Consider the following 27,547-nt stretch of genomic DNA (forward strand, 5'->3'; position numbering starts at 1 on the left):
TCCATATCCCATAGGATAAGCATATGTCTTTTGCCATATTAGTAAATCATATGTTGTATGCTAGCTAATATTAGTTGCCATCCAAGAGAGATTTCGGTGTGATATCGTTTTTCTAAATTTAGAATGCCACCGGAAATAAATGTTTATTGCATACCTGTAGTATTTCGGATCCAATAATTCCTTATTGTCCTAACAATACCTGGTAGTTACACTATAAATAGTAGAGCTTGTATTTTTAAAAACTCATCCCTGGACACACTAAACTAATAGTTTGCTTGGAAGCCCGCTAGTAATTTTCTCGTAATACTCATCGGAGAAGAGAGTATCCTAATTAGGTGAAATCTCTTACGTGCTCTATGTTTAAATTATTTCGTGGGATCAATAAGATTTAGTAGTACCATTAGTAGGAAACTAAATATCGCATTGTTATTTTAGATTTCGATTATTGATTTGATTGACTAACGGTAAAGTTGAACCTTGATAGATCTAGTTTGTTTGTTCTGTGATCATTTTCTTCTCATATAAGGTTACTTGAACTAGTTCAAGAATCAACAGTTTCATATCTACTTTATTCAAGATATGAAGATAGGACTTTTGATCATCCATTGTTAACAGACTTCGTTCTGTGCGTGGTCGATCATTAGTGGAATCGAGTTATTTGTGCAAGTACTTTGAAGAATGAGTATTCAAGACTAGGAGATTTCTTTTGGTATTATGATCTTTATGATAAACTTCTTGCATATCTGATTGACTGGGATACGACAAGATGTTTATCTCGAACATGCTTTTAAAGCTTGTTGTATATATCAAAAATATATTTAGGTATATATCTTTGATATCTACTTTCATAGTTTGTAAACTAAGATTAATTATTTCGATAATCTTTATCTTAGTTGATCCAATTGACAAAGGAGTTTATGTTGATTAAACGGAAGAATCTTTGTACTCAACTTATCTTTAATTTACTTCTGGATAAATATAAAGCAACAACTAAAACAGATTAGTCCTTTATTGTTTCGTATCACGATCCAAAGGAGTTGAGTGATAATAGTATTCACAGTGGACTCTATATTTAGATTCATGTGCGTAGACCAAATTGGTGATAGACGTGGAGATACTGAATGAACTGAGTAACTTGTATTTAGTTTACTTGGTCTCAACTATACGAAGTTGTTGCAATCAATTTGTATATCGACTTAATTATGAACTAGGTCCCGGGTTTTTTCTACCTTGCAGTTTTCCTCGCTAACAAAATATTGTGTATCATGTGATTTACTTTACTTCCACATTATACTGCTTTGTATTTATAATTAAAGTAAATAGAATAGCACATTAATCAACACTTGTTTGATCCCACAGATTAGTTTGGATTCGAACTTACGCATATACCAAGTTTACATCTTGTTTAAGTGATCTCCTTGACAGTTTTTTCTTATATTAGATTACATAAGGTTTGTCTTGCATAGGTTGATATCGAAAAAAATGTGTGTACTTGGTACCCTCGTCATTTCATAATCCATGTAGTTAGCATTGGAAAGACACGAACTCGAACTATTAAGCGTAAAGGTTGAGACCTTGTCCGATTGGAAGAAGCAATTTATATTGTATAAGCAAAATAGGATTTTAGAAAAACATGGTTATCCTCCTAAAAATATTGATGGAAACTTTGGAGGTTCTAGTAATTCTAATGTTTGTCTTCATTGAATTATGTAGTTTCAATTATGTTTTTTAATTTGAAACAGTTCAATCAATGAAATTTGAATTAGTTAAATCAATGTAATTTGAGGTAGTTGAATCAATGGAATCTCAAGTATTTAAATCAATTAAGTTTTAATTTCAGTACATATTTCCTTTAATTTGATTTCAATACTGCAATGCAAATGAATCCCTACATTTATTTCTATTGTTAAGTTTCTTAAGTTTCTTAAAGAAAAAAAGTGAGAAAGGCTAGGGGGGAAAAGCTAAGTATGAATGTAATGATTTTGGGTTCATTTCTATATGAATAGTCTAAAAAACGCGATTCCCAAAAGCATTTTGCGCTAGCTAGTGGATTTGTAATTCGATGCAGCACTGGAACTTTCACCCTTACAAATGAAAGTAAGAATTGTCGGTGAATAAAATTTCAACATTCAGTTTCATCTCTTCAAGCGTATAACAAAAGTTATGTGGACGGTGTACTAGAACGGAGGTGGTGCAGTATCATAAGAAAAATGGTGAATGGCAAAGAGTGAAAAGTGAACCAGGTGATGATTGTGGTTCAGCTTCAGCGTTCTGGAGAGAAAATAAAGAAGTAACTTGTGTTGTAGGAGGCAGAGGTAATAAGAGAAAGCAGCTTTTGATTCAAAATCCAAAAATATTACAACAACATTGAATTTCGAATATCAACGAAGACTTTTTCATTAAAAAAAATAAAAACAAAGACTTACACCCCGATCCAAGTGTATACTCGAGTTTACATGCCTCGTACTAATTTATTTATGCCATGATATTTCTTGCGAAGAACCTGAAGACCAAGTTCCTACAACTCAAGGTGGGCGGATCCAGGAATTTTAGAGAGGGGATGCAAAAAAAAAAAATCGATCTCGCAACGTAATGATTTTGAGTGAAGAAATTTCCCTGACTATGTTAAATAAACCAGCTTGATGGCCATGTAATTATGTTCCTTGCTGAGCATTACCACTACCACTGCCTATAACAACTGTTACATAAGGAGATATCAATCCATGCCATCATGCAATTCAAGTTTATCAATTACTGGAGCTAATTTTGGGGAACAAGAAGATAAAGCTAGAGCTCTATATGCAGAAATAGTAGCGAGGAATTTCAAGCCATCTGAAACAAGAAACATCAATAATGATAACTCAATTACAGAAGTGATTGCAGTGGAAGACACAAATGGCACAAGAGAAGAAAAAGAAGGGGACACGGAAATTTTTGAAGATGCAGTAAATTTGGGCTACACAGTTGCAATGGACATTAAGGTCCTAATTTGGGACATGAGAGGGTTAGCAACAACTGACAAAATGGATGCTTTAAGGGATATGATCAAAAAAGTCAAGCCAAATGTGTGTTTATTACAAGAAACACACATGATGAAGATAAACAACTGGTGGATCAAAAACATATGGGGAAATGAGAACTTCCAATGGAAAGATGTACCTTCTAAAGGACTCTCTGGTAGACTTCTTACAATTTGGGATGATACATTGTATGAATGTGTAGATGATCTAGTTGGACCAAACACTCTTTCTCAAAAGTTCAGGTTCAAAACTGATAATTATGAATGGTGTATTACAAATGTGTACTTCCCATGTGACTATTGGGAGAGATGGGATTTCTGATCCTCTACTATGCAGGGAGGATAGAGTTTAGTCTCACCCCAATTTGAAGCTAAATTCCCCCTCCTTACACGAACGGTCCTTGCTAGAACAATTTCAGATCATTCTGCATTTTTATTAACAACTTCAAATGTCAGTAGAAACAAACCTCCATTCAGAGTGGACATTTTTTGGTTTTCTCATCAAGATTTTATCTCTAATCTTAAGTTATGGTGGGATACAATGATCTTTCAAGGAACTCCTAGCTACATTATGACAAAAAAACTGCAAAATCTTAATTTTTTTTCTAAAAGCTTGGAGCAGAGCTACTTATGATCAAGTGGAGACAACAAAACAAGATCTTACGAATAAAATTGATGGTTTAAATATTTTAGAAGAAAATGGGGCTCTCAATCATCTTCAGTTCAATGACAGAGCAGAATGGAGAAAACAACTTAAAAAAAATAAATTTGGATAATGCTATGAAGTGGCTAGCTAGATCAAAGTCTCAACACTTCAAAGAAGGCGATGCAAATACAAAGTACTTCCACACACTTTCCAATGGAAGGAGAAGAAGAAATACAGTCCAGAAGCTAGTCATAAATGGTACTGACTACCATTAAGACATCAGAGGGGAGATATCTAATTACTTGTTCAAATTGTTTCAGGATAATCATCCCACCAGACCTCAAATGAATGAGGATTTTTTCACAAAAATTACTTCAGAAGACAATTCAGATTTGGAGAAACCTATCACTGAAGAGGAAGTATGGATGACAATCAAGCATTTCAAGAAAAACAAATCCCCAGGTCCAGATGGATATAATATGGAATTCTACAAGGTGGCTTGGGAGGTCATCAAAAAAGATTTCATGGCAGTCATTCAAGAATTTGACACTCAAAAAAGCATTGACTGGAGAGTAAATTGTTCTTTCATAAGCCTCATCCCAAAAATTGATCAAATAGGATCTCCTCAAGACTTTAGGCCTATAATTCTAGTGAGCAGTGTCTACAAAGTTATATCCAAGATATTGACACAAAGATTCAAGAAAGTGCTCCCAAAACTGATATCAGAAGACCAATGAGCCTTTATAGCAGATAAACAGATTCTTGATGGTATTCTAATAGCAGGAGAGCTCATTGATTCAAGAATAAATTCAAAAAAATCTGGAATTCTTAGCAAACTGGATAGACAAAAAAACTTTTCATAATGTCAGTTGGCATACAATAAGAAGTGTGCTAAAAAGCTCAGGGTTTTGAGATAAATGGATCAGCTGGATAGAGTGGTGTGTGACTTCTGCACAACATTCTTTGCTTATAAATGGAAGTTCAACAAAAAAATTCACACCTCAGAAAGGATTAAGGCAAGGTGATCCACTCACACCATTCCTGTTCATCTTAGTTGCAGAAATTTTCTCTAAGATTATGAAGAATGATGTGCAACTGAATATGATTTCAGGATTTTCATGCTGATGGCACCTTAGTTTTTCTCGATGCAAAAGAAGAGGAAGCTGAAAATTTAGTCATAATTTTACAAATTTTTGAAGCTATTACAGGTTTAAAGGTAATCTTTAATAAAAGTGCAGCTCTAAGTATTGGAGCAGATCAAAAAATTGCAGCCATTGCAGAGATCCTCAACTGCAAGATTGAGAATTTACCTCTCAAATATCTTGGTATCCAGTAGGGGCTAACTCAAGAAGTAGCTCAATTTGGGATTCAGTGGTGGAGAAATTCCAGGAAAAACTGGCTCTCTGGAAAAGTAAGTTTTTCACCAAAGCAGGTAGAATTCTCTTGATAAAAACTTCACTCTCAAGTCTTCCTGTCTATTTCATGTCCATTTTCCATCTCCCTGTAAGTGTGGAAAAAAAGCTAAATCATATCATGAAGAACTTTTTACGGGGTTCTCCAACTGTTAAAAATAAGATCAATTGGGTGACATGGGATAGAATTAACATGCCAAAATCACTTGGGAGTTTGGGCATCAGAAACTTGAGACTCACAAACAACGCTTTACTAGCAAAGTGGTCATGGAGATTCTCAAAAGAAAAAAAACAACTCTGGAGAAGGATTATCCAAGAAAATGAAAACCAAATCTGAAGCATTGTGAGTGAAAGACTCAAATGATACTCAAGGTAGAGGTCTTTGGATAAATATTCAGAAACAAAAAGAAGTTGTAGAACAACAAACAATATTAGAGATCAACAGGGGCAGCGCAGTTTATTTCTGGTGGGACAAATGGACAGGTGCACAAGCTTTGAGAGATCAGTTCCCAAACATCTTCAAGCTAGCTAAGCAGAAAGACGCTTCTCTCAAAGAAATGGTGGAAAATGGAGTCTGGAATTTTCAGTTGAGAAGAAATATCAAATCTTCTGAAATTTGTGAAATGTTGAGCATGTTTGAAGCTCTAGGTGATCCACCTCCACTAAATGAAGAAATGGAAGATGCAGTTGTTTGCAACGCCTCTGGAGGATTCAGCTCCAAACTCTGTTACAACTGGCCAGTAGATCAATTTCCTGCAAACATCATCAATGTGCCACATTCCTGCATCTGGATTCAGCATGTCCCTCCTAAAATTCAAGTCTTCATGTGGTCTGCTTCTCAAAATGCAATTGCCACTACTGACAATTTATTAAGAAGGGGGTGTTTGATTCAAAATACATTGTGCACACTTTGTAATCTTCATCAAGAATCTGTGGATCATTTACTGTTACATTGCTGCTACTCCCATAAAGTATGGAGTTATTTCATTGGAGGCTTCAACATTAGGTGGGTGCAAGGTGGAAATCTCATTACTCAACTTCAAGCTTGGAAATACAGGAGAGGAAGAAATAGAGGAATAAGAATTTGGCCAATGGTCATATTTGCGGTAGTTTGAGCACTTTGGAATGAAAGAAACAAGAGAGTAAGGACACAAAAAAGGCATAAAAATGAGGCAGAAATAATCATAAAATCAAACATCTACTGTATGAATGGGAAGGGGAACAAAAATGGTTTGGATCTTATGTTTTCAAAAATTTGATAACACACTGGAAGGTGGTTTTAGGCAGTAGAAGATAATTTACAGGTAACACATACAAAAATGGGGGTGTTTTGCCTTTTTACATTTTTCTTTTTATAAATCAACCTTTTAAGTCAAAAAAAAAAAAGAAAAAGGTTTATCAATTATCAACTTTTTATGACAGTATACTTATATCGGCAAGCATTTTCTTCTTTGGTATTTGTTATATGGTGTGCAAATGGATAACTTAGAACAAGTTTAATTCACTTTGGCTTTTAATAGGGGTGCAAAATTCATTTTTCTTATTTTTTTAGGCTTACTAAACTATGTTGTTATGGAGATTTGAGCGTGAAAGGGTGTGGAACTGCACACCCTTGCTCTACATTGGCTACTCCTCCGGGTGAACATACAAGTTCTTCACACCCCACCACCATCATTAAACAAGTTCATATTTGTTTGGAAGTTGAGTATCAACAACAGCGGTAAACAGATGTTCAATTACACAGAAACTGTCTTTGGCTAAATGAGTGGCAAATAACAAAGACTAAAAAAGAAAGAACTTCGTGAAACCGGAAGACACTGGCATCACGCCTCCGCCTTTGCTATTTCCTCGGTTCAAAAAAGATATGCTTGTATCATATGCAATTTGTACATTCTCTAAATAAAAATAGAGTTCGAGCAACGTGGTTAACCGGAGCTTCTTGTTGATTCTGACCCCACCAATTTTTTTTAGAAGAAATTATTTTGGTGTGATTTAATAAAAAAAGTGGAAAATATTTTCAAAAAAGTTTTAATGAAAAATGGATTTTTTGTTGCCTAAAACAATTATCTCGAAAAATATTATGTTGCCAAAAATACATCAAAAAATCAAACCCACATTCACGATAGAAATCAAAATAGTAATCAATCATGCATCGAACCAATCACATAATTAATCAATAAAAAATACATAAAAAATGTATATGTCTAATGTCTAATGTCCAATGTCCGGTTACAGTTTTCAGAATCATTCTAATTACAGCTCCATTCTATCAATTAAGACTACAAAATAAGATTACACTTCCGACGAAAGTTAAAAAAAAAATGATCAGATTGGTTGCGGGTACTAACCTTTGAATCCAACAATTTATTGATCCTGTAAAAAAAATAAAAGAATTGTTAGAATCTGAAACAAAAAATTGAAACTAGAATTGGAAATTTTTGTACAGGTTAACACAAAAAATCAATCCAAATATTAAACCGGTTAACACAAAAATTCAATCAAAATAATAGAACTAATTTTCATATTACTTTTATTAATTTTGTTTATACCATAATTAAAAATAAAATAAGCCTGAATAAGAAATTAAATGAAGCCAATTTTCTAATTCTATTATGTCTTGATATGCAATATATTTTTTATACAAAAATATTTTGCACTCACTAATTACGGTGATGTGAGAATAATGTAGCTATCCAAAATTACAAAATTTGTAGTAACTTTTAGGGTGTTATTTCCTAAATTAGGGATTTTTCTCCTAAACCGAGATTATTTTTTTCTGGAATTCTATGTTGGATGCTCTCTATATAAAGCACTCCAGAAAAATATGGTCCCGTCGTCTACGTATTTTTTTGTGTGTTTTTTTCTTCTTTTAGGGTTTTACTTTTCATTTCTCAGTATTTTTTCTTAGCAATATATCGATTAATGGTGATTTTTGTTTGATCTGCCGCAGATGCTGGTGTACTCTTCTTACTGTATTGACGATGGATCAACACATGCTATGAGGTCGTCTATCCACAACGTGATAGTTTTATTATTTTGTTCTATTGTATTTGTATATTGTATTTGTAATTTTTTTTATATGGATTTGCTTCTGCTAAAAGCATCTCATATCTTTTATTTCAATGGCAGTTGATCAACAGTTGAATATTACGCATTTACTTGCACTAGAGCAAAGTTAACCATATTAATCCAACTTTTTCTTTTCTTTTCAAAGTGTATCTTATGAAAGGTGTCCCAATTAATACATTCACGTCGTATATGTTAATTAGAAAGAATTTTTTTTTTCCATTTACGTTGTTTGTTTTGTAGTTTTCCTCGATCATATTGTTCTAGCTGTTTTAGCCGCGCAATACTAAGGTATAAACTGATTCTTGAAAATATTTTTGTGCCAAACACCATAATTATTTTTATTTTCCAGGTTAAATGATGCATGAAGCACTTATTTTTGTTTACTAATTAGATTGTCGCTGGTTCGACGTTGCTAAATTAGGAAATAAAGATTTCTTCGATCTCAAAAGTGATCATATGTATATTGATATTGTTCTTTGTTTATTTTTTATTTTCATGGAATTTTGGGTTTGTTGATTCACTATATAAAGCATCCGAGCAAGGGGACCGAACCTCATCGTACTTGCTTTTTACTTCTAGAGGGTTTTGTTGTTTTTTTCTTTTTTTTCTTGAGATTTAGGGTTTTGATGTCTAATCCATTTTTGTTATTTTTTTTGCATGTAATTAAAAAGGGTAATCAGTTGGCAATGGGAGCTCATGAGTACGAATAGCAGAAGTTTGATGTTTATGTTTTGTTTTCTACGGTATTCTTCGATTTTAATTCTCATATTTCACTATCATTCTGGGATCTACAAAATCAAATCCAAAGCCGTTATTTTGTTCTCTGACTCGAGTGATGACCTAGGTAAATATTAAAGCTCAAGAGTTTTGTTGATTTTCTAATATGGTCGGCTGTGTATTTTCTTTTCATTGGAATTGCAGGCATAAACAAATGAATCGGGTTGATTGCCGCTAGATTTTTTTTCCTTTCTCAAATGCCCTTGCATGGTTTGTGGTTTGTGCGACAAGAACACGCCCAAGATCTCTCCTTGCCTTTGCCTGCAAAGATCTTAATTAAGGGTAAACTGAAGGAATCGGAACAGGGAATGTGTGAGTTATCCTATTAATGGCTCAAGCCAAGTGATCTGCAACACAGCTGCGAATATGTTTCTTAGCAAACAAAAAACATGGAGTTTCGGTTTGAAGAAGGTAACTACCATCAACACATATTTGATTTCTATTGGTCTTGTTTTCTAATTTTTTTTTTTAGTTTTCTTTTGCGATAATTGAGTGGCACATTGTACGTTATTTCTGCAGTATGTACTACAAGGTCTCATAGGATGGGGATGCAGGGTTAACTGTAGCAAGAATCATCGATCGGCAACACAAGGCTTTTTCTATGATCCATTCAACACAAGTTATCATCATATTAATTTGGTAACATGAATCGGAGTCAAATCACTTTGTCAAGCTTTGTGCTTCTTTGAGCATGATTGTAATTTTTTCTTGAATTGATTATTGGTATTAATTTGTTTATTTCAAGGTAATTACTTTGTTTATTTCAAGTTATTTAGATTTATAAGAATATTTCATTAATTGGATTTATAGGAAAGCATAGATTGTGTGTATCAGAATTTTGCTTAATTCTTGCAATTTGATCGGAACGATTTCTCTGCTTCCTATTTTTCGAACAAACAGGGACACCAAATATGGTTCTCAAGGAATATGGCGTAAGTTTCGAGTGATGGCCTTTACCAAATATGGCCACCAAATGTACTGTAATATATTTTTTGTATCAAAATACTTTGCAACCACTTATTACTTTAAATATGAGAATAAAGTAGATATCCATAATTGCAAAAATTCCCTAACTTTTAAAGTGTTGATTCCTAAAAAAAAAATCCCATATTGTAACCAATATTATTCCAATAGATGCGGATCCCCTTATTTTTGGTAAATATAACATTATTTCCAAACAATTCGGTATAATTTTCTTATTTTCTATTACAAAATATTCTTTTGCTCAACCTCAATCTATAAAATGTGATACCAAAACCCAAATCTCATCGGCGCCGCTACTCTCTTCTAGGTTTTTTTTTTCCTCTACAACTTTGTTTTCTACATTACTGCGTGCTTACATAATTTTTTTGTTTGATCCGTGGATTTTTTTCTTTAGATCATCCAAGAAGTGAACGAAACCAACGCTCTTTCTCTCCTTCGAGAACAACTCGATAATCATTTGTAACGGTTTGAATATTTCATTCACGGGAAAATCTTTTAGGGTTTTATCATGTGATAACTTTTTTTTTGGTTTGCAGGTCTTATAAATGCTTAAACTAATGTTTTTGTTTGATCCTTGATTGTCGTTAGTTTTGCAGAGCAAGTGATCGATGCTCCTTCCCTCTTTTGAACAACTCAGGTGATTTTTTTATCTTGCTTAAAAATCTTTATTCAAGCTAAATTTTTTTAGAGTTTCGCTTATAGAATTATAATATAAAATATTAAAATGTTTACGAATTAGTCAAAAAATGATACGCCTGCCAAAAATAACAAATATCTTGATATTTTGAGGTCTACGAGGAATTTTAATTTCAAGAGTAATCTTTTTGAAGCTCGGGTCTCTATAGAAGGTGTTAGTCAAAGTAAACCCATTATTATGGGTTTGTTCTGTTTTTTAGTTTATTTTTCAGTATTTTTCAATTTAAGTTCTGTTGTCGTATTGTTTTTTTATTTTGCAGATATCTAAAAAATCCTTATTAAATATATAGTTGATTGCTTATTTCATTTATTCCTCTATTTTTCTTTTCTATTCGACTATTTCTCATCTCTTTGGTCTATCTTTTTTCTCCCATGGAAAATTCCTTCAACTAATTATTATTGATTTTTATCGTATTTATTATTTGTTGTGATTATTTAGCAGGTGCGATTTTGGCAGGAGAAGAAAAATGAAAAATAACTAAATAACAATTCTCAATAGGTGTTTGCACATATGAAAACATTATCGTATGCACATAGATTAATAAAAATAATTCAAGAAAGGATTCTGGTTATTAAAGATAACCCCTAATATGCCACACACATGTATTGGTCTATGACCCATTCCAAATCATCACCTCCACCCCCCTTTGGATAATAACTTGGAATTAATTTACATCATGTATGTGTTTTCTATGTGGACCATTTTTTGGGCCGAGCTTCCAAATACTAACCAACTCAGTAGAGAAGGTTTTAACCATCCTTTTTTTTTTAGCCTGAACCTTGAAACCATCCATCCAAAATATATTTAAGTAATAATGTCTTCTTAATAATGTCTTTCCCAAGAAAAGAACAATCATATATGTAGTATGTTGACGTAGTTTACATTAATTTAAATTAGGTATTATTCCTCTTAAAGAAAAGGGTAAAACTGGATTTGTTTAAATGAATTTTATATCTTCTCTGAAGCATAAATAAATAGCATATATTCTAGAGTGAAGTTACCTAATTAGGAATATTAAATTGCGTGAAAAATATTTGCACAGTAGAAATAAAATAAACATATGAAAATATTTATATATAAAAATATAAATAAGTATTTCATGTATAAAAATAAACTATATATTGAAAAATCAAATATAAAGAGGAAATAATTGATACCTTGCGGAATGTATGGGAAAAAAAAAAAGAAACGACTGTTAGGAACGCGAATATCTATGTACAAATTATGCATCTTTGTTAGAGCTTCTCCAGTGATGGTTGTGTGTGTTTCCCAGGTGGCAACACAAACAAGACATCCTCATTCCAATTTTTCTCTTAAGTTTAGGGAGGAAAAGTAGTTTATCTCCAATGGTGTTGTTTGTGATGCTTTATGAATTAAATTTAAATTTCATTTTTAGTAATTTTTAAATTTTATTAGAGTTAAAAATAGTTATTTAATATATTAAAATTAATTTAGGTAAGCAAAGCTTACTGGGATAGCTTGACATTGTCACTTGACAATGTCTAATAAAAATTAAGTCACATCATCTTCACATTGATTTAAGAAGTTGGGGTTGGAGAAGAATTTTAGGAAAAATGAATGTCCATCCTATATGGACTTAGACATTTATCTTCACATGTGTTTCATTGGAGAAGATCTTACTGAAAACTACACGGAAGCGACATAGTTGTGTCTTAGAGAATTTCTAAATAAGGTTGATAATACGTACATGTTGCATCATGAACTACGATTGAAACTGGATTGCAGATAATTCTCTTGATTAAGCTAGCCAGTAGACAAGGAATTATTAAGGGCACAAGGTTAATTACAACACAACTAGGAAACTAGGAAAACATAAAACTAACGTACAAATGACAATTGCAGTTGCTATCGGTACAAAGTAGTAGTAAGAAGGAATGTGTGGAAATAAGGGATACAATACCACTTACTAGATGTCAATTTCCGATAAAAAATTTCTTTGCAATGCACATGGACAGTGTTGGGCACAATGCTTACGCAATACCGGATTCTACTTTGGATCAGAAGCTTTCGATGGGAATAAAAGTCCAACATATATTGGCATTTCAAATGCATATTATGGACCTTAACAATATAAAATTACTGTCATCAAGAAAAACGATTTCCCTGATGGATATACCAAAACATTCCTGATAATTTCAGATTTATAGACTAGGTTATTCTTCATGCACTGACTTATTTATAGAGAAGAGAGGTGGGATCATGCAGAAGCCATTATCATGCTAACAATTATGGTCTTTGATTGTCAAATTAAATTGAGTTTTAAAGCCACGGGTGAACAACGGGTAAAATATGTGGATTTGGTGCAACGTGCTAGATGCCCAATCACGTCTGATCCATCATCGACGGGTTTAACATGCACGAGAGAGTGGGTGGATGGTTGGATCGGGTGGACCTACATGGAATGTTAGGATATAGCATTTTCATAGTTTATATATTAACCAAACATCTTTACGGGATTCAACATTGGTCCACTAACCCATAATTCATGGCAACATATCTAAAATTCTAGATTAAGGTAGAAAATATAGAGTGGTATATCCTTAAAGCAATTCTCACGGAGTTGAAAATAAGATTTCGAAATAGGGTAACCCTTCAAATTGTAAGCAATGGTAAACCGTAGGAAAGAGACAACCCGGAGGACTAAAACATCTTGGTAGCCAGATGAAAAGAAAGTAAAAGTGGTTTCCATAGTAGCGGGCACCAAAATATAAGCCTCCTAAACCAAATCAACTATTACTTTACAGGGGGTTAGTCCTCGAGTAATTTCTGGGGAGTTGAGTGTATTTTAAATCTCAAGAATTTTGAGAGAGTTTGAGAGAGTGTAGGGAGTTTGAGAGAGTTTGGTATTTTTGAGTTCAGGGAGTTTGGGGGAGTGTAGGGAGTTTGAGAGGGTTTATTAGAGGGAGTTTGTGGGATTTTGAGAGAGTTCACTCCTAACTCATTCTCTTTTAAGAAACAATAAACCCTCATTTGCAAATAACGTTGATCTTTAATCAAAAGAAAAAAATAAATGAAAATGATCATATCTCTGTATCAATAGTATGTTATTTTGTGCAACGAGATAATTTTTTTCCCCTTCAATTTAACGATCTCAATACAATTCTAACTCCCTTTATTTATTTCTGAAATTAGGGTTCTTATTTGGGGTGGTTAAGGGAGTAGTGGTTGGTTATAGGTGGTGATGGTAGTGGTGAGAAAATAGTTTTGACGGTGGTTGCAGAAGTGGTAATGTAATTCAACTCAGGGAAGCGCTAATTGTGAAGACTTCTACTTTTTTTTTTGATGGTGCATCTTACGGGATATGTTGATCTAAACAAATCTATATATCCAGACGTTTTCATGGACTCTAGATCACTATCCTAATATTTTCATAGAAATGTTTCACCGTATCATAATGGCCATCATCTGATAATCATTTCATCATGTTGGGAACAACATTTTTGTTGTTGAGGTTTGAGAAATCCGTATGATTTGAAAAGAAAGATTTTGAACCAAATTTGGTTGTGAGACCAAAATACACTTGATTTTTTATTTATTCCATAAGTAGGAAGCTGACCCGTGCATGGCACGGGAGACAAAGTAGTTGTACATAAAATAAGCCGTTCTTTTTGAAACAAAAGAATGAATAAAATTACACCTTTATTCTTTATTCTAAGTGGTTTCAAAAATGAGTCAACAGAAAGCATTCATTGGAATCATAACTAGGGCTGCACACTAACCGCACCGAGACCGCAAACCGCACCGAAACCGCACTAACCGCACCGAACCGATGATCCAACGGTCGGTCACGGTTTTCATTTTAATAACCGTTAGATCTACGGTTCGGTGAACGGTTCCATCCATAACCGCACACTAACCGCACCGAACAACCGATTAATAGGTACCGTCGATTAGTTTTTATCCTGATCAATCCTAGACGTCTAGATTAAACATAGACTATATATATCAAAACCCTAATCTTACATCAATCTTAATCTTCTTCTTTCCTCCTTCTCTATTCCACTCCCCACACAACAACACGGCCACCATTAAGCCCTTCCATCACTGATTCACCATGAATACCACCACCACCTCATTTGTGCTTGCCAATTTCTTTCCACCACATCACAATCGTGAAGTAGAATTTTCTATGTTATGAAATTCCATCAATTAAATAATTATATTCTCCAAGTTGAAAGCCACCATCGATTCATTAAATTGGATTTCAGAACCTAAAAGATGCAACTACTTTTGCAGTGTAAGTATTAATTGGATTGAGAATTTTATATATTCTTTCTTTGCTTTTCGAGGCTTGGTCTATGGATTAAGAATCTCATTTTTTGATTGTTCAAGAACTCACCATGACTTTTTTCTGATGGTTTTCAAAATCCCGATCTCCTTTGTTAATTCTCGATAGCCAGCTTATTTGGTATTATAGAAAGACATATCACTGAACCATTAATCTCGCAGGGTGTTTCCGAGCAGGGATGTTAGTTCCTTTGGAAACGGCGGAGAAGCGTGAGATGGAGAACTTGGTCGTGGAGCGGGTGATGAAGAAGATGACGATGGTGTATTAGGATTCATTTAGGTTTTCTGTTTAGACCGTCGGATTAGATTAGGATACGGATCTACACCTCTCTTTTTTGTGGTAAAGTGCATTTTGGATTTTTGAGCTTTTATTGTGGTTGAGGTGTTTGATAAAATGTTTGATAGGAAGAATATTTTTGTTAATTTCTGTTCAGATCTTGGAAGTGGCTGGAAATTCATCAAGACATTACAAGAATAATAGGATTCTACCAAGTCATATTTAACTTGCAATGAGAATACGAAGAATTGGATACATAATTGGGGTGTCGAAGGATATGGATGAATTGTAAATTGTCAACAATTCTCTTTATTCATGTACTAATTAATTGGAAGTTAGCTTGAACTGTTGATTGTGGATGAAAGGTTAAACTTGTTTGTAATGTTAGAAACTGAATGGATTTTCTGTACTTTACTGTTTTTTTTTTAATTAATTATTTACAATCTATCGGTTAACCGTCAAAAAACCGAAAAAATTGAAATTGACTAACACCGGTTTGAAACCGAACCGATCTTGGTACAGTTCGGTTACGGTTTTGAAATTGATAACCGCACCATATACGGTTAGGTGAACGGTTTTAGCTATAACCGCACCGTGTGAAGGCCTAATCATAACCATGCTAAAAGGTCAAAAGGGCATTTAAGTCTAACAGATTTTGCATCTTCCAGAAAGAGTACTTTTGTTAATATTTCCTGAACCTGAAACGAAGAATACCAACAAATAATTTCTTTTCACCTTAACATAACATACGGAACGGAGCAAACAACAATTGCTCCGACTCTGAGTGATATTTTAGTTCTAATGTTTAGAGGGATTCCCTGAGTTATTCTGGAGGAAGGTTCTTTTTTCTCTCTTAACAAGGTTAAAGGTAGAATTTTAATCCAATTCAAATTTTCTTAATTTCAAGGCTATGAATTTTTCCATTATCTTTTTCGTTGAATGAGGCAATGAGTGTGGTGTATTTGGTTTTAGTTGCTCGCTTGGAGGTGTTTGTTGTTTGATTTATTACTGTTATTTAGACATGGATTTTTTTTCTAGGTTGCTGGTGTTGTTGTTGATACATTGAGTTACTGTCAGTTAATTTTTTTTTTCTTTTCTCGATAATTATTGCCAGTTAATATAGCTTCCAATTTTGGGTTCAGTTATAAGTTTTATATTGAAATTTGCTTCAAGTAGAAGGATCATATGAAAAGCATAAAAGAAAAGCTTTGTTCAATTCTGGAAGTAATGTTAAAAATGCTATTTCTATCTCATTTTTTGAGCATGCAAGCTTTTTATCAAGCACCTTATCTAGAAATTCCCAACTAGGATGATACAGTTACTTATCGGCATCCAGTGTTTTCCATTTTAACAGGGTCAAATGTTAAAATGAGGGACATAATTATTTATTTTGATTCAGATAAATTTTCTGAAGCTGATCAAGAGGATTAACTTTAGCAGCCGATTTTGAAGATAATTTTTGGGGTTCTACCATCACCTTCAATGGGTCCCTCCAATGGGGTCCTACATCCTGCACTGAAGTCTATGAAAAGAACAATAAGAAAGAAAAGGGAGTTTATCCGGTGGGGATCCATCGACAAGGATCCAAGCCAAACTTGTTCTCTAGTTGATTTAAGCAACATCATCAACGAATATATAACCAAAAACCAACTCACTGATCGAGTAAAGAAGAAGCGGGTTGTATGTGATGAAAGACTCCTTTCTGTTTTAGGGAAGAGGACAGTGAACCGTACTAAGATTCTTGACTTGTTGGAACCACATTTACTTGAATACCAAGATTCATCAGAGGAGGATGAGTTGAGTGATAACTTGGAAGAGGGTGCAGGTGCTTCAAAACCTTGCAAAAGGCAAAGAAGGAAGGGCTTGGACAAGACAAATGGGACAATTAGAATTAAGGTGGCTCCGCGTAGCTGTTTTGCTTCTATAGTAACTCAAAACATCAAGTTGGTTTACTTGAAAAGGAGCTTCATTCAGAATCTAACAAAGGAGCTTGATACCTTCAATGGCAAAGTGATTGGAAGCTTTGCAAGGGTCAAAAGAGACCCTAATGACTACCTCCAGAAAAACTCGCACCAGCTTATGCAAGTTACTGGTAGGTTGATTTCTATTTACTGATTAGATTGATTTCTATTTAGACATTCATTCACTATTTATTCTGCTGAAATTATGCCCCTTAGTACGACTAATTGCATCTCAGATATGATAGTGTACGTTCTATGTTAAATGAAATTAAATTCTGCCATCAGGGTGCACATATTGTATCTCATTAGTCGCATTGTATATCCACACAATATGTATTCAGTAGATGTTATAATAACCTTGTAGATAGTTGCTATATTTGTACTTTTGAATGGGTGAGAGGTTAGTCCATATGCCCTTCACAATATTTTGGTCACGCAGTAACTAGTAAGTTTTAACTACGGGACATATTGTGGGTACACGGAGATGCTATATTAATAAATTTGTAGATAGTAGCTGTGTTTGTACTTTTGAATAGGTGAGAGGTTAGTCCATATCCCCTTCAAAATATTTTGGTCCTGCAGTAACTAGTAAGTTCCAATTTCGGGATATACTGTGGGTACACTGAGATGCTATATGGGGTTGTTCCAGTAGTCACATTATGGTTAGGAAGTAGTACAGTACAATTAACTGATGAAATTGATGTTCTGCTGGGTAACTGGATTGAACTATCAACTGCTTGACAACCCCCTCTTAGAATTTTACATTCCATATCAAACAAATGTTTATATGCCCATGCATATGCAAATGTTGATATGCTATTTTCCAGGGACACGAAAGCTTCGGAGACAGGTGACAGTAGTACAGGAATTATCTTGCTACTCTCAAGTAGGAGTGACGGTGTCCAGATTTGCATGCTGTCAGATGATGATTTCACTGAGGTGAAACTGCCTTGTCCTGCCACATTAAGTTAACAGCTGTACGGACTTTGTTGGGCCAGATGACAGTGCAGAACAACTGCTGTTAGACTTCCGAGTTGGTTGGATATCATGTTTCACTTATTCCAGACCTATCCTCCAAGAGACTGCTTAACTTTGTCAGTAAATAAAATTTTACTGCTCAGTTATACAGAACTATTTAGAAAATTGGTTTGACTTCAGTTATCCCAAATAAATTTTCTCAGAGAAACCTGCTTATGGACTTGTCGGGTTCGACCAAGACAAGGAAAACTCAAGGTGATAATATGTCCCGAAAAGATAGCATGTGAGATGTCCTTGGCGCATTTCTCGCTTCATGAAGAGATTACTTCTCGTTTGACCTTATTGATTATCGAATTCAGCTGTTGCAAGTGCTAGATTTCTAGTTCCAAAGGATCCCATCACTTAATTACAAACTGAATTTTCATGTCAACTTGCTTTTGTGTTGTTTGCAGGAAGAGTGTGAAAGACGGTCAGGTGAAGAGGCTCACTACTGTAAGTTCTAACTTCCCCTATGTCTCCTGTTAAATTTACTAGCAAATGTTGTATGAAATTCCGAAAAATAGTAAGTATATGTTTATAATCTCCCAACCATGTTTTAAGGATTCCTTAAACATGATCCTAAAAATAATCATATTAGTTCTGTTATTGTTGCAACTAAATAATAGTATACCAGTCGTGTAAAACTCTGAATTGGTTACCTTAAAAGATCCTGGTCCTTGACTAGATTGTATGTTAACTTTGTTCCATCTGATTGCTGTTGGGTGCATTTAATACATGTTCTACGTATTGGGAGCCATACAATTCCCATGGTAATAAAAATTGCTCGTTGTGGAACTGCTAACTGATATGAGATGTCACGCAAAATTTTCTACTTTTATGTATTCGGTTGAATGTCTGTTGATCAAATACTTATAAATTTATTCGGCAGTGGGATCTTGATGGGAAGGCCAGAGATCTGCACCAGGATATCACATATCATGTAAGCTTTCTTGAACCTTGTTGGAAATTTAGAAGTATGCATGGTGGTAACTTTCTCCATTTTGGTTTGTGCCCATATAGTTACCAGAACTTTTATCTTGCACGGCGTATGCTAGTCTAGTTGTTGCATATCTCTCATGAACAAATTGTTTTCAGTGGATCGAAAAAGAGCTTGCCCTGTTGCGAAATCTGATTGATCGAGCAAGTGGGAAGGGATGGCACAGAGAATATCCTTCATGATGTTGTTTCTTTAATATGATAAATAAATGAAACTATGGTCTTAATTCCTCCTCCTTTTTCAGAGCACCGCTGGTATAGCTTATATACATAACTGCAAGTAGCATGAAGTGATCCCTCGTCTATTACCCGATAAGATTTTCCCTGCTGAGTGTCCTCTTTTTAACTGAACAGCATTTATTATTTTATGATTTAAGTATTCCTGTAACGTGACTCTTGACTTGCTGGAGATTCTACGCGTTATGAGTACCTTGAGAGGAGGGCGCAACTTGAGTCACCATCTGAAAGGGAAAGATTGATACAAGAAGTTCCACTAGTAATTGCTGACGGCATTGAGGTTGAGCCTCCTGCTAAGTTAGCTGGAGATGAAAACCTTGAGACCAATCATTCACCAACATTAATCCTTTCAAGGATTTCAGAATCTCTTGACGTGGCAAGAAAAGAAACCTCATCTAGTCCTAAAGATGGAGAAACTTTACCTTCAGGTACACTGGTATCCCATTGCTTAGTGGTTTATCGTTTTATTTTCTTGTAGTTGCCATAGTGGTGGATGTTTTTCTACATTGCTTAAGTTAATAAAAGTGTTATCCTGTTCAGTCTGAACTCTTGAATACTTGACGTTATACACATAAATCCTTATATTGGAAACTTAGCTTTGGTTTATATTAAACAAAAACATACCAAACCTAAAGTCAGCTAAGACATGTGCACCTAGGGAAGCTTCTAACCTGTGAGCTGTTATTCATTGTAGATTGAAAGGCAGTCTCCTTGGTTGATATCTCAAATACGGAGAGTGCAATTTTGCAAGTTGCACAACTCCAAGTACTGTATACCTCTAGTATTTACACGCTTACTCTTGCTTACTATTTTGTCATTCTTATTTTCCAGGTCCAAATAGCAAGAGCAGCAATATTGCTTTTGCAGTTGTTCAATCAGATCTAGTTACTAATATTCGTTTGAAGCGAACACCTCCTGGAAAGCAAGAGATTTGATGGGTTACTTTTTTTTATTTGTTTTGTGACAATGGCTGCAGCATCTGTTTCTGGAAAGCAAAATAAATCTGAACAAGTTTGTTAAGGAAGAGCAGAATCAACCTCGTTCCAAGGGCATTCAGGCACCAATGGAGGATGACAAGCAGCGTAACAGTGAAACAAACAACCTAATTGGGAAGCAAGATCAGGATATTGTGGTGATTGATCTATTAGATGACGACGACGGTGATGGAGATGCTTGTGGGAACCTAGTTTTTGATCACCCTGAAAGTTCGATATGGTATTATCTAGATCGTTCTGGTAAAGTTCAAGGACCGTTCTCAATGAGTTTGCTCAAAGAGAAAAGCAGGGATTTGTTCAAATCTGATTTGAGGGTTTGGAAAACAGGGCAGACAAATGAAGCGGCAATCCTTCTTACTGATGCAATATCTCAAGTATTCCCTAGTAGGTAACAAATGTTGCATCCTTCTGGAATCATTTTGTACATGCCTGTTTCTTCAGAGGACAAACATCTTTTATTATTAATGATGCCGTGAATCCTTTTCCTGTTAAAACCCTACTCACTGGATAAGCATTTTCTTACAATTTTTGGAATTGTGGGGTTTAATAACCTTTTACATCTTGGTAGAGAAACCTGAGCTTTTACAGAGATGAATATAAGTTGGACTTTTGAGTTTATTTTTGCAAATTCAAGGTGGTTTTACTCTTGGTGCTGCAGATGGAGGGTCAAGATGTTATCTTTTATAAGGTTTCGAATTTATCAACAAGTCGTTGTAGTATAGTGGTAAGTATTCCCGCCTGTCACGCGGGTGACCCGGGTTCGATCCCCGGCAGCGGCGTTTTTTTTATTCTTTTCGATGATTTTCGTATACAAATGAAGCAGTTTTAGGACCACATCGACCAAAACTATATAAAGGTAAATGCATATATATACTTGTAAGATGCTCAAGGATGTCGTGACTTGCCCGTTCCAAGTTGGGAGTTTATTTGCATGGTCCGGGGGTTCGCCAGTACAGCGTTAGGCTGATTTCCCTCTCCTGGCAGTGGAAGGATAACGAGTCCATTTTTTTCTTCTTCTTTTTCCTTTTCTGCCCAGTGACTAACAAAAGATGTTGGAGTCTATCTGTTGCTCTCTGAATTATCCTTTCCTCGAGTCTCTCCCATGTTGCAATTTCCAATAAATTTGTTTAAATTCCAATTGAAATGTACTGTCCTGACAGTGGAACTGTACAGATTCCAGAAAAGAAGTCATTGGAATAATTCTTTCAGTGACGACAAATGCTCGTCTCAGTGAAGAGATTGATAAACCTATGGCTACGATTAGCTATAATATCCTAATAGTATCTCTTGCTGTGTGAATAGCTAAAAGAAAATTTCAAAAACCAGAAGAAGAAAAAAATGGCTTCGAAGAATGCAGAATCGGAGAACCTTCAACAATGTGTAGTTAAGTTAATGGAGCAAGAAATGTCTAAGATAAAAGGATTGCCAATTGAGAAATTAACTGAGACTGTGAAGTCACTGGAGAGTGAAAATGCTCGTCTCAGTGAAGAGAATCGCAAACGTGAGATAAGAATGAGGTGTATTAGTCTCATGGCTCGTGTCAATGAAGAGAATATTGATGGACTTTGCGCGTTCATCCTATATGCTGCTTGTTCATTTACTTGTTTATTTCATCATTTTGTTTTCTTTCCAGATGCAATTTTGTTGATAGAAATACAATTGCATGGAATTATGAACTTTTTGTTGCAAAACTCAAACGTTTTATTCGAATTTTCACCATAGCTAAACTTTGTTATAAAATGTTGCTGCAATATGGTTTTTTTCCTCTGTAGATTTGAAGCGTTGAATGACTGAATTCTTGTTCCTTATAATCAATCCTTTTTTTCTACCTTGTTGATACGTATTTATTTCATCATCATTTTTGATGCTGCTGGTTCTACGTACCAAGTTTGTGTTTATTATTACCGGATCATAATGATGATTGTAATCCAAGAAAATCTAGTATCATTTGCACGTAAGATGCATGCATGAGACATGATCTCTGCCATCACGGTAATACAGTATTCTTCTAGTCATCAGTAAGTCGATCTCATCGTTCTCTCGCGTGTCTGATTGTTGCTGCCAAGCTCGCGTGGCGTGGGCTTGTAAAGAGAGAGTCGAGGTGGTTTACTCTGTTGGTAAGTTTTGGTGTTTGCATTTTTTTGACTTGCCATCGCGATCACAACTACCAAGCATGCTGCATTAAGAGGAAATGTTATTATTTAGACTAATTAGGACTTAGTTAACAACCTAAGTCGTTGTAGTATAGTGGTAAGTATTCCTGACTGTCACGCGGGTGACCCGGTTTCGATCCCGGCAACGGCGTCTTTTTGACGATTTTTGTAAACAAATGAAACAGTTTTAGTACCACATAGTTCAAAACAATATAGTCGTAACTGTATATATCCCTCCAAGATGTTCCACTCTGTCGTGACTTGCCCGCTCCAAGTTGGGAGTTGATTTGCTTGGTCCTGGCGTAGGCCTGGGCTGTCTGGTCACTGAAGAGGAGGGTATTGCGTTAGGTTAATGAATTTGATATTTACTACATTTTGGCATTCAACTTATGTGCAAAGTTAAAGTAACTGTCGATTTCTTTTGAGCAGGAAGTCCAATATTAGTTGCAACATGAGTAGCAGTGTTGTTCATGGAAGAGCCGCTGATAAAGTAGAAGGTTAGTGAATTCATTGTGTAACTACCTCCTGGAAAGCAAGAGTTTTGATGGGTTACTTTTTTTATTTGTTTTGTAGCAAAGGCTGCAGCATCTTTTTCTGGAAAGCAAAATAAATGAGAACAGGTTGCTGGACACTACGATCCATCTTTTTCTCTATTGCTCTCTGAATTATCCTTTTCTCGAGTCTCCCATGTTGTAACTTCCAATAAACAGGTCTACCAACATCAAAATCATGGGTCCAAGCTGAAGTAATTGATAGCCCATCCACGGTTTATAAGATACTCTCTATGCAAGATGTTTAAAATTAGCCAAACAAAAATTCTAGATAAGATTTCAAAATAGCATTCAATTGATTGGAAACTGGATAGATTTCAAAGCATCTATATTTTACATATCTGAAAACTCCCATATCCCCAAAAACAACAAAGGAAAACACTAACTTCTGAAATTTTAATTCCTTACCTAGACATGTAAAGCACAAAGAAACCCTAAGAACTAGTAAATTTAGTAACAGCTTTGGTACCCTCAGAAACAGCATGCTTGGCCAATTCACCGGGAAGAACAAGACGAACAGCAGTCTGAATCTCTCGTGAAGTAATAGTAGGCTTCTTATTGTACCTAGCCAATCTAGACGATTCCGCTGCAAGTTTCTCAAAGATATCGTTAATAAAACTGTTCATAATACCCATAGCTTTACTAGATATTCCGATATCAGGATGAACTTGTTTCAAAACTTTGAAGATGTAGATCTTGTAAGTCTCAACTGATTTCTTTGACTTCTTCTTCTTCTTATCTGCTGATGAAGCATCTTTGCTTGGTAATTTCTTCTCAGCTCTGGGTTTCTTCTCAGCTGGTGTTTTTTCTGCCTTCTTCTCTTCGGCGGGCTTCTTTTCTGCTGGCTTCTTCTCCGCTGGCTTCTTCTCTGCTTTGGGTGCCATTACAACAAAAAATTGAAGGATAAACTGAAATTTAATAAGGAGAGAAAAGATTGATTTAGAAAAGCGGGAGAGAGAGTATAGATATCGGTATTGACGATGTGAAATGAAATGGGGGAGGGCTTGGTTATTTATACAGAGATGACATGGAGCTTGATTGGTCCGTTTAGTATCATGCGGATCGATAGTTTATATCGTCGATTGTTGTAACGTTAATCAAGGGTTTAGATGAGCTGAGATTTGATGGAATTTTATTGGTCAGTCTAGTTTCATGCGGATCGATAGTTGGTATCGTTGATTGTTGTTGCAGCGTTAGATTAATCAAGGGTTTAGATGAGCTGAGATGTTGGTGGAATGTTATTGGTGCATTTGTTTCACGCGGATCACTCAGTATTACCTGTTAACCTATGATAGTTTAAAAGGTAATAGATGGTCGCGATTACTTTGTCATTTGCTACTTGTGTTTGAATCACCTTAACAATAACGGATTAATAAGGTTCTAAAATCGGAAATTGGGTGAATTGTCCAAATATTTTTAAAATATGGTTTTAATGGACGAGTAAAAATTAATATATGTGAAATGGAAACCAAAAAAATAGCAAGAATGAAACTGGATTCATCCTGGCTTAAACTTAAAAAATAGCGAGATGAAACTGGATGCATCCTGATGTAATCTAAAAATAAAAAAAATATATTTTTAAATGAGTAGGATGAAACTGTTTACATCCTGGCTATTTTTACATTTTCGTCCACTTAAACAGCATCAAATTTTACATGTCTTTTTCACCCAAAAATTATTAACCAATTTTGTGTTCTAAAATCTAGTTTTAGAGCATCTCCAATGGTGTATAAGTCTCTAAAAATATTGATGCCACCTAGGATTTTAAAAAAAATGTACCAAAAAAAACCTCTCCAGTGGTGGTTGGACAATTAAAATTTAATATGATATGGAAGTTTGAGTTTGGAGGAGAGTATGGGTTTTTAGAAACTCTCATCCATACCTACGTCATCAATAAATTTTAGTTTGAGTTATTTTTTTAGTTTTAGAAAACTCTCGTCTCTAGGGCGATTTTCTCGCTCATCAATAGGATGATTTTTTTCTCGTCTGAGGACGATCTTCTCTCAATCTAATCTATCTCTTGTCTTTCTTGCTGTGTTTTTTTTTTGTTTTGCAGGTTAACTTGTCCTTTGTTTCTCTTCTTCAAGGAAAATTGGTGTGTTTTTAGGGTTCTTCTCAGGGTAGTTTTTTTTTCCTTCTTGGTTCATGGCTTCTTCTACTTCTCAATCCTCAAATCCAGAATATGAAGATTTGGCAGATAGAATGGCAGCACTCTTACACAATGTAAGAAGATTTTGAAGTTCCAGAAGATCTGGTGGAAACTTCAACAACCCACAAATATTCTCTGGTTATCACTACCATTACCAGAAGGGAATATGGAATCAACATACTATACAACATGCTCCAAAGATCCTGGAGACCGACAGGGAACATTGAAATCTCAAGCTTTGGAAAAGCAACCTATTTAGTGCATTTTGAACTGGGATGCGATTCTAATACATTCATCACAAGATCTCCATGGTGTCTGAATGAAGATCTTCTCTTAATGGAAATATGTGACCCTGACAAACTCCCTGAAGAATATGAATTCAAGTTTGCAGATTTTACAGTTCAAGACCATGGCTTACCTATGAGTGCTCAAACAATCAAGATGGTGGAATTTCTAGCAGGCAAGATAGGGACTCCTTATCCCATATATGAATCCGACAGAGAGAAATGGGGAAGCTTTGCCAAAGTTCATGTCAAGATTGATGTTACTAGAGCATTGAAACAAGAGCTAAACTTCACGTTACCCTCTAAGAAGAAATGCAAGGCAATGTTGAGGTATGAAAGACTACCAAGAGTTTGTTTTTTCTGTGGTAAATTTTGTCACATCATAAAGCAATGCCCATATCTCTCAAGAGAGTGTGAGAAATTAGGGTTCTTCTCTCCAGACACATTCATGGAGAAGATGCAAGACAAAAAAAAAATAGCTAGATTCACAGAGGAGATAAATGCTAGCTACAAACCCAGAGTGATGTAGAGCGGCTCTACTTCAAGCAAGATGCAAGAACACCTCAACCCCATTAATAGAGTTGTGGAAAACCTGCAACCAAGTCCCAGTCAAACAAACAGTCAAATAGTTACCAACTTTCCCTCCTACATTAACTCCACCAAAAAAGCCATGCAACCACAAAATCCTCTTGTTACCTTACCAAGTCATATCTCCCATCCTAATCGGGAAACAACCATAAATCCCATTGAGCCTAACAATAAGGAGAATCAGTCACCAAATATACCCTCATTCAATGCAAAATCCCATGCTGCCGAAAAGAGAACCAATACTAGTTTGACTGCAGATTCTACTGTAAGCCCAATACCCAACATTCACCCACCAAAAAAACCCGATACCCCCACCACAACACCTAGCCAGACTCTATCCATCCCAAAGCTTAAACCCACTGCTAAGTTAACAATCCACCACCACAGAAACATACTCCTCCACCCACCCATCACCTTTCTCCCAAAAAATCCACTCAACCAGAAACTCATCCACCACCCAAAAAACATTCCCAAGAAAACTCTACACCACCAGATCAAAACCAACCCAAGAGTATCCGTCAATGGAAGAGGTATGCTAGGAAAAACCAAAGTACTAAACCTACAGAAACATCTACACTTGTTGGTAGTAAGAGAACCCCATAACCCATGGAATGTGATCCACCACTCAAGCAAATTTGCTATAACAATGAAGAGGTTGTGGCGACTTGCCCTGAAAAGTCGCAAGGCCAATGTTAATACAATCTTGGAACTGTCGTGGTCTAGGGAACGAGACGACAGTTCTAACATTAAACTCGTTCCTCCGCAGTTGCAACCCAACTATATTATTCCTCTCTGAGACAAGACTGAATGAGACAAATAGTATTAAGGTTTGCAGCTCTTTGAAGTTTAGGCACTTTGTTTATGTTCCGGCGATTGGGAGAAGTGGAGGACTTGCATTACTCTGGCAAGACTCAATTGATCTTACTGTGATTTATAAATCTCACAACTGCATCCACTGCAATATCGAAGCAAGACTCTCATTTCCAAGTTGGGATTTATTCTGCGTGTATGGCCCTCCAGCACATGCTCAAAGAAATGGATTTTGGAGAATTATGAATACCACTATAGAAGGGATAAACGGTGCTTGGTGTATGATCGGTGACTTGAATGCTCTAATGCATCAATATGAGAAACAAGGTGGTTCAGCGAACACTGATATAAGTTGTGAAGAATTTAGAGCCTTGATCAGAGAAAGAGATGTTATTGACCTTGGTTATGCGGGCCCTGCCTTTACTTGGTCCAACAATGCATCTCAAACCATCCCAATTTTTAAGAGACTTGACAGAGCAATCTGTAACTCGGAATGGAGAATCTTATTCTCAGATGCAGCTGTTTTACATCTTCCGATAATTGAGAGTGATCACTCTCCCATCATTGTCAACACTATGAGAAAACCCCCCAAAAGGAAACCAAACTATAAGTTTGAA

General features: G+C 35.3%; 2 protein-coding genes and 1 non-coding gene across 4 annotated transcripts; 2 read left to right on the plus strand and 1 right to left on the minus strand.

Moving 5' to 3' along the window:
- The first annotated feature begins 15,862 nt into the window (after positions 1–15,862).
- Positions 15,863–20,704, plus strand: LOC113334382 (uncharacterized protein At5g08430-like). 2 transcript variants are annotated; one of them, XM_026580647.1, is made up of 8 exons: positions 15,863–16,057; positions 16,589–17,281; positions 17,978–18,089; positions 18,581–18,620; positions 19,057–19,107; positions 19,263–19,333; positions 19,581–19,828; positions 20,232–20,704. In XM_026580647.1, exons 2-8 carry the CDS (start codon positions 16,672–16,674, stop codon positions 20,333–20,335), a joined length of 1,236 nt encoding a protein of 411 aa, XP_026436432.1. In that variant the 5' UTR covers positions 15,863–16,057; positions 16,589–16,671; the 3' UTR covers positions 20,336–20,704. The 2 variants fall into 2 exon arrangements, with proteins under 2 accessions (XP_026436432.1, XP_026436433.1); XM_026580648.1 differs by having other exon boundaries at positions 20,377–20,704.
- A 398-nt stretch (positions 20,705–21,102) lies between these two features.
- On the plus strand, positions 21,103–21,174 carry TRNAD-GUC. Its single transcript has one exon. It is a non-coding gene; the product is annotated as a tRNA-Asp (tRNA).
- Positions 21,175–23,371: 2,197 nt separating this feature from the next.
- On the minus strand, positions 23,372–24,068 carry LOC113334447 (histone H2B.3-like). Its single transcript, XM_026580698.1, has one exon. It carries the CDS (start codon positions 23,981–23,983, stop codon positions 23,534–23,536), a length of 450 nt encoding a protein of 149 aa, XP_026436483.1. The 5' UTR covers positions 23,984–24,068; the 3' UTR covers positions 23,372–23,533.
- Between the last annotated feature and the right edge of the window lie 3,479 nt (positions 24,069–27,547).

Source organism: Papaver somniferum, unplaced genomic scaffold (assembly GCF_003573695.1).
Source record: "Papaver somniferum cultivar HN1 unplaced genomic scaffold, ASM357369v1 unplaced-scaffold_137, whole genome shotgun sequence".
Taxonomy (NCBI): domain Eukaryota; kingdom Viridiplantae; phylum Streptophyta; class Magnoliopsida; order Ranunculales; family Papaveraceae; genus Papaver; species Papaver somniferum.

Excerpts from the sequence above, each read along its gene's own strand:
- LOC113334382 (XM_026580647.1), top strand. The coding sequence starts at position 16,672 with ATGGGTCCCTCCAATGGGGTCCTACATCCTGCACTGAAGTCTATGAAA. Across the intron at positions 18,090-18,580 it reads CAGATGATGATTTCACTGAG|GAAGAGTGTGAAAGACGGTC; the intron begins GTGAAACTGCCT and ends TGTTGTTTGCAG. Across the intron at positions 19,334-19,580 it reads GGGAAGGGATGGCACAGAGA|GCGTTATGAGTACCTTGAGA; the intron begins ATATCCTTCATG and ends TGGAGATTCTAC.
- LOC113334447 (XM_026580698.1), bottom strand. The coding sequence starts at position 23,983 with ATGGCACCCAAAGCAGAGAAGAAGCCAGCGGAGAAGAAGCCAGCAGAA.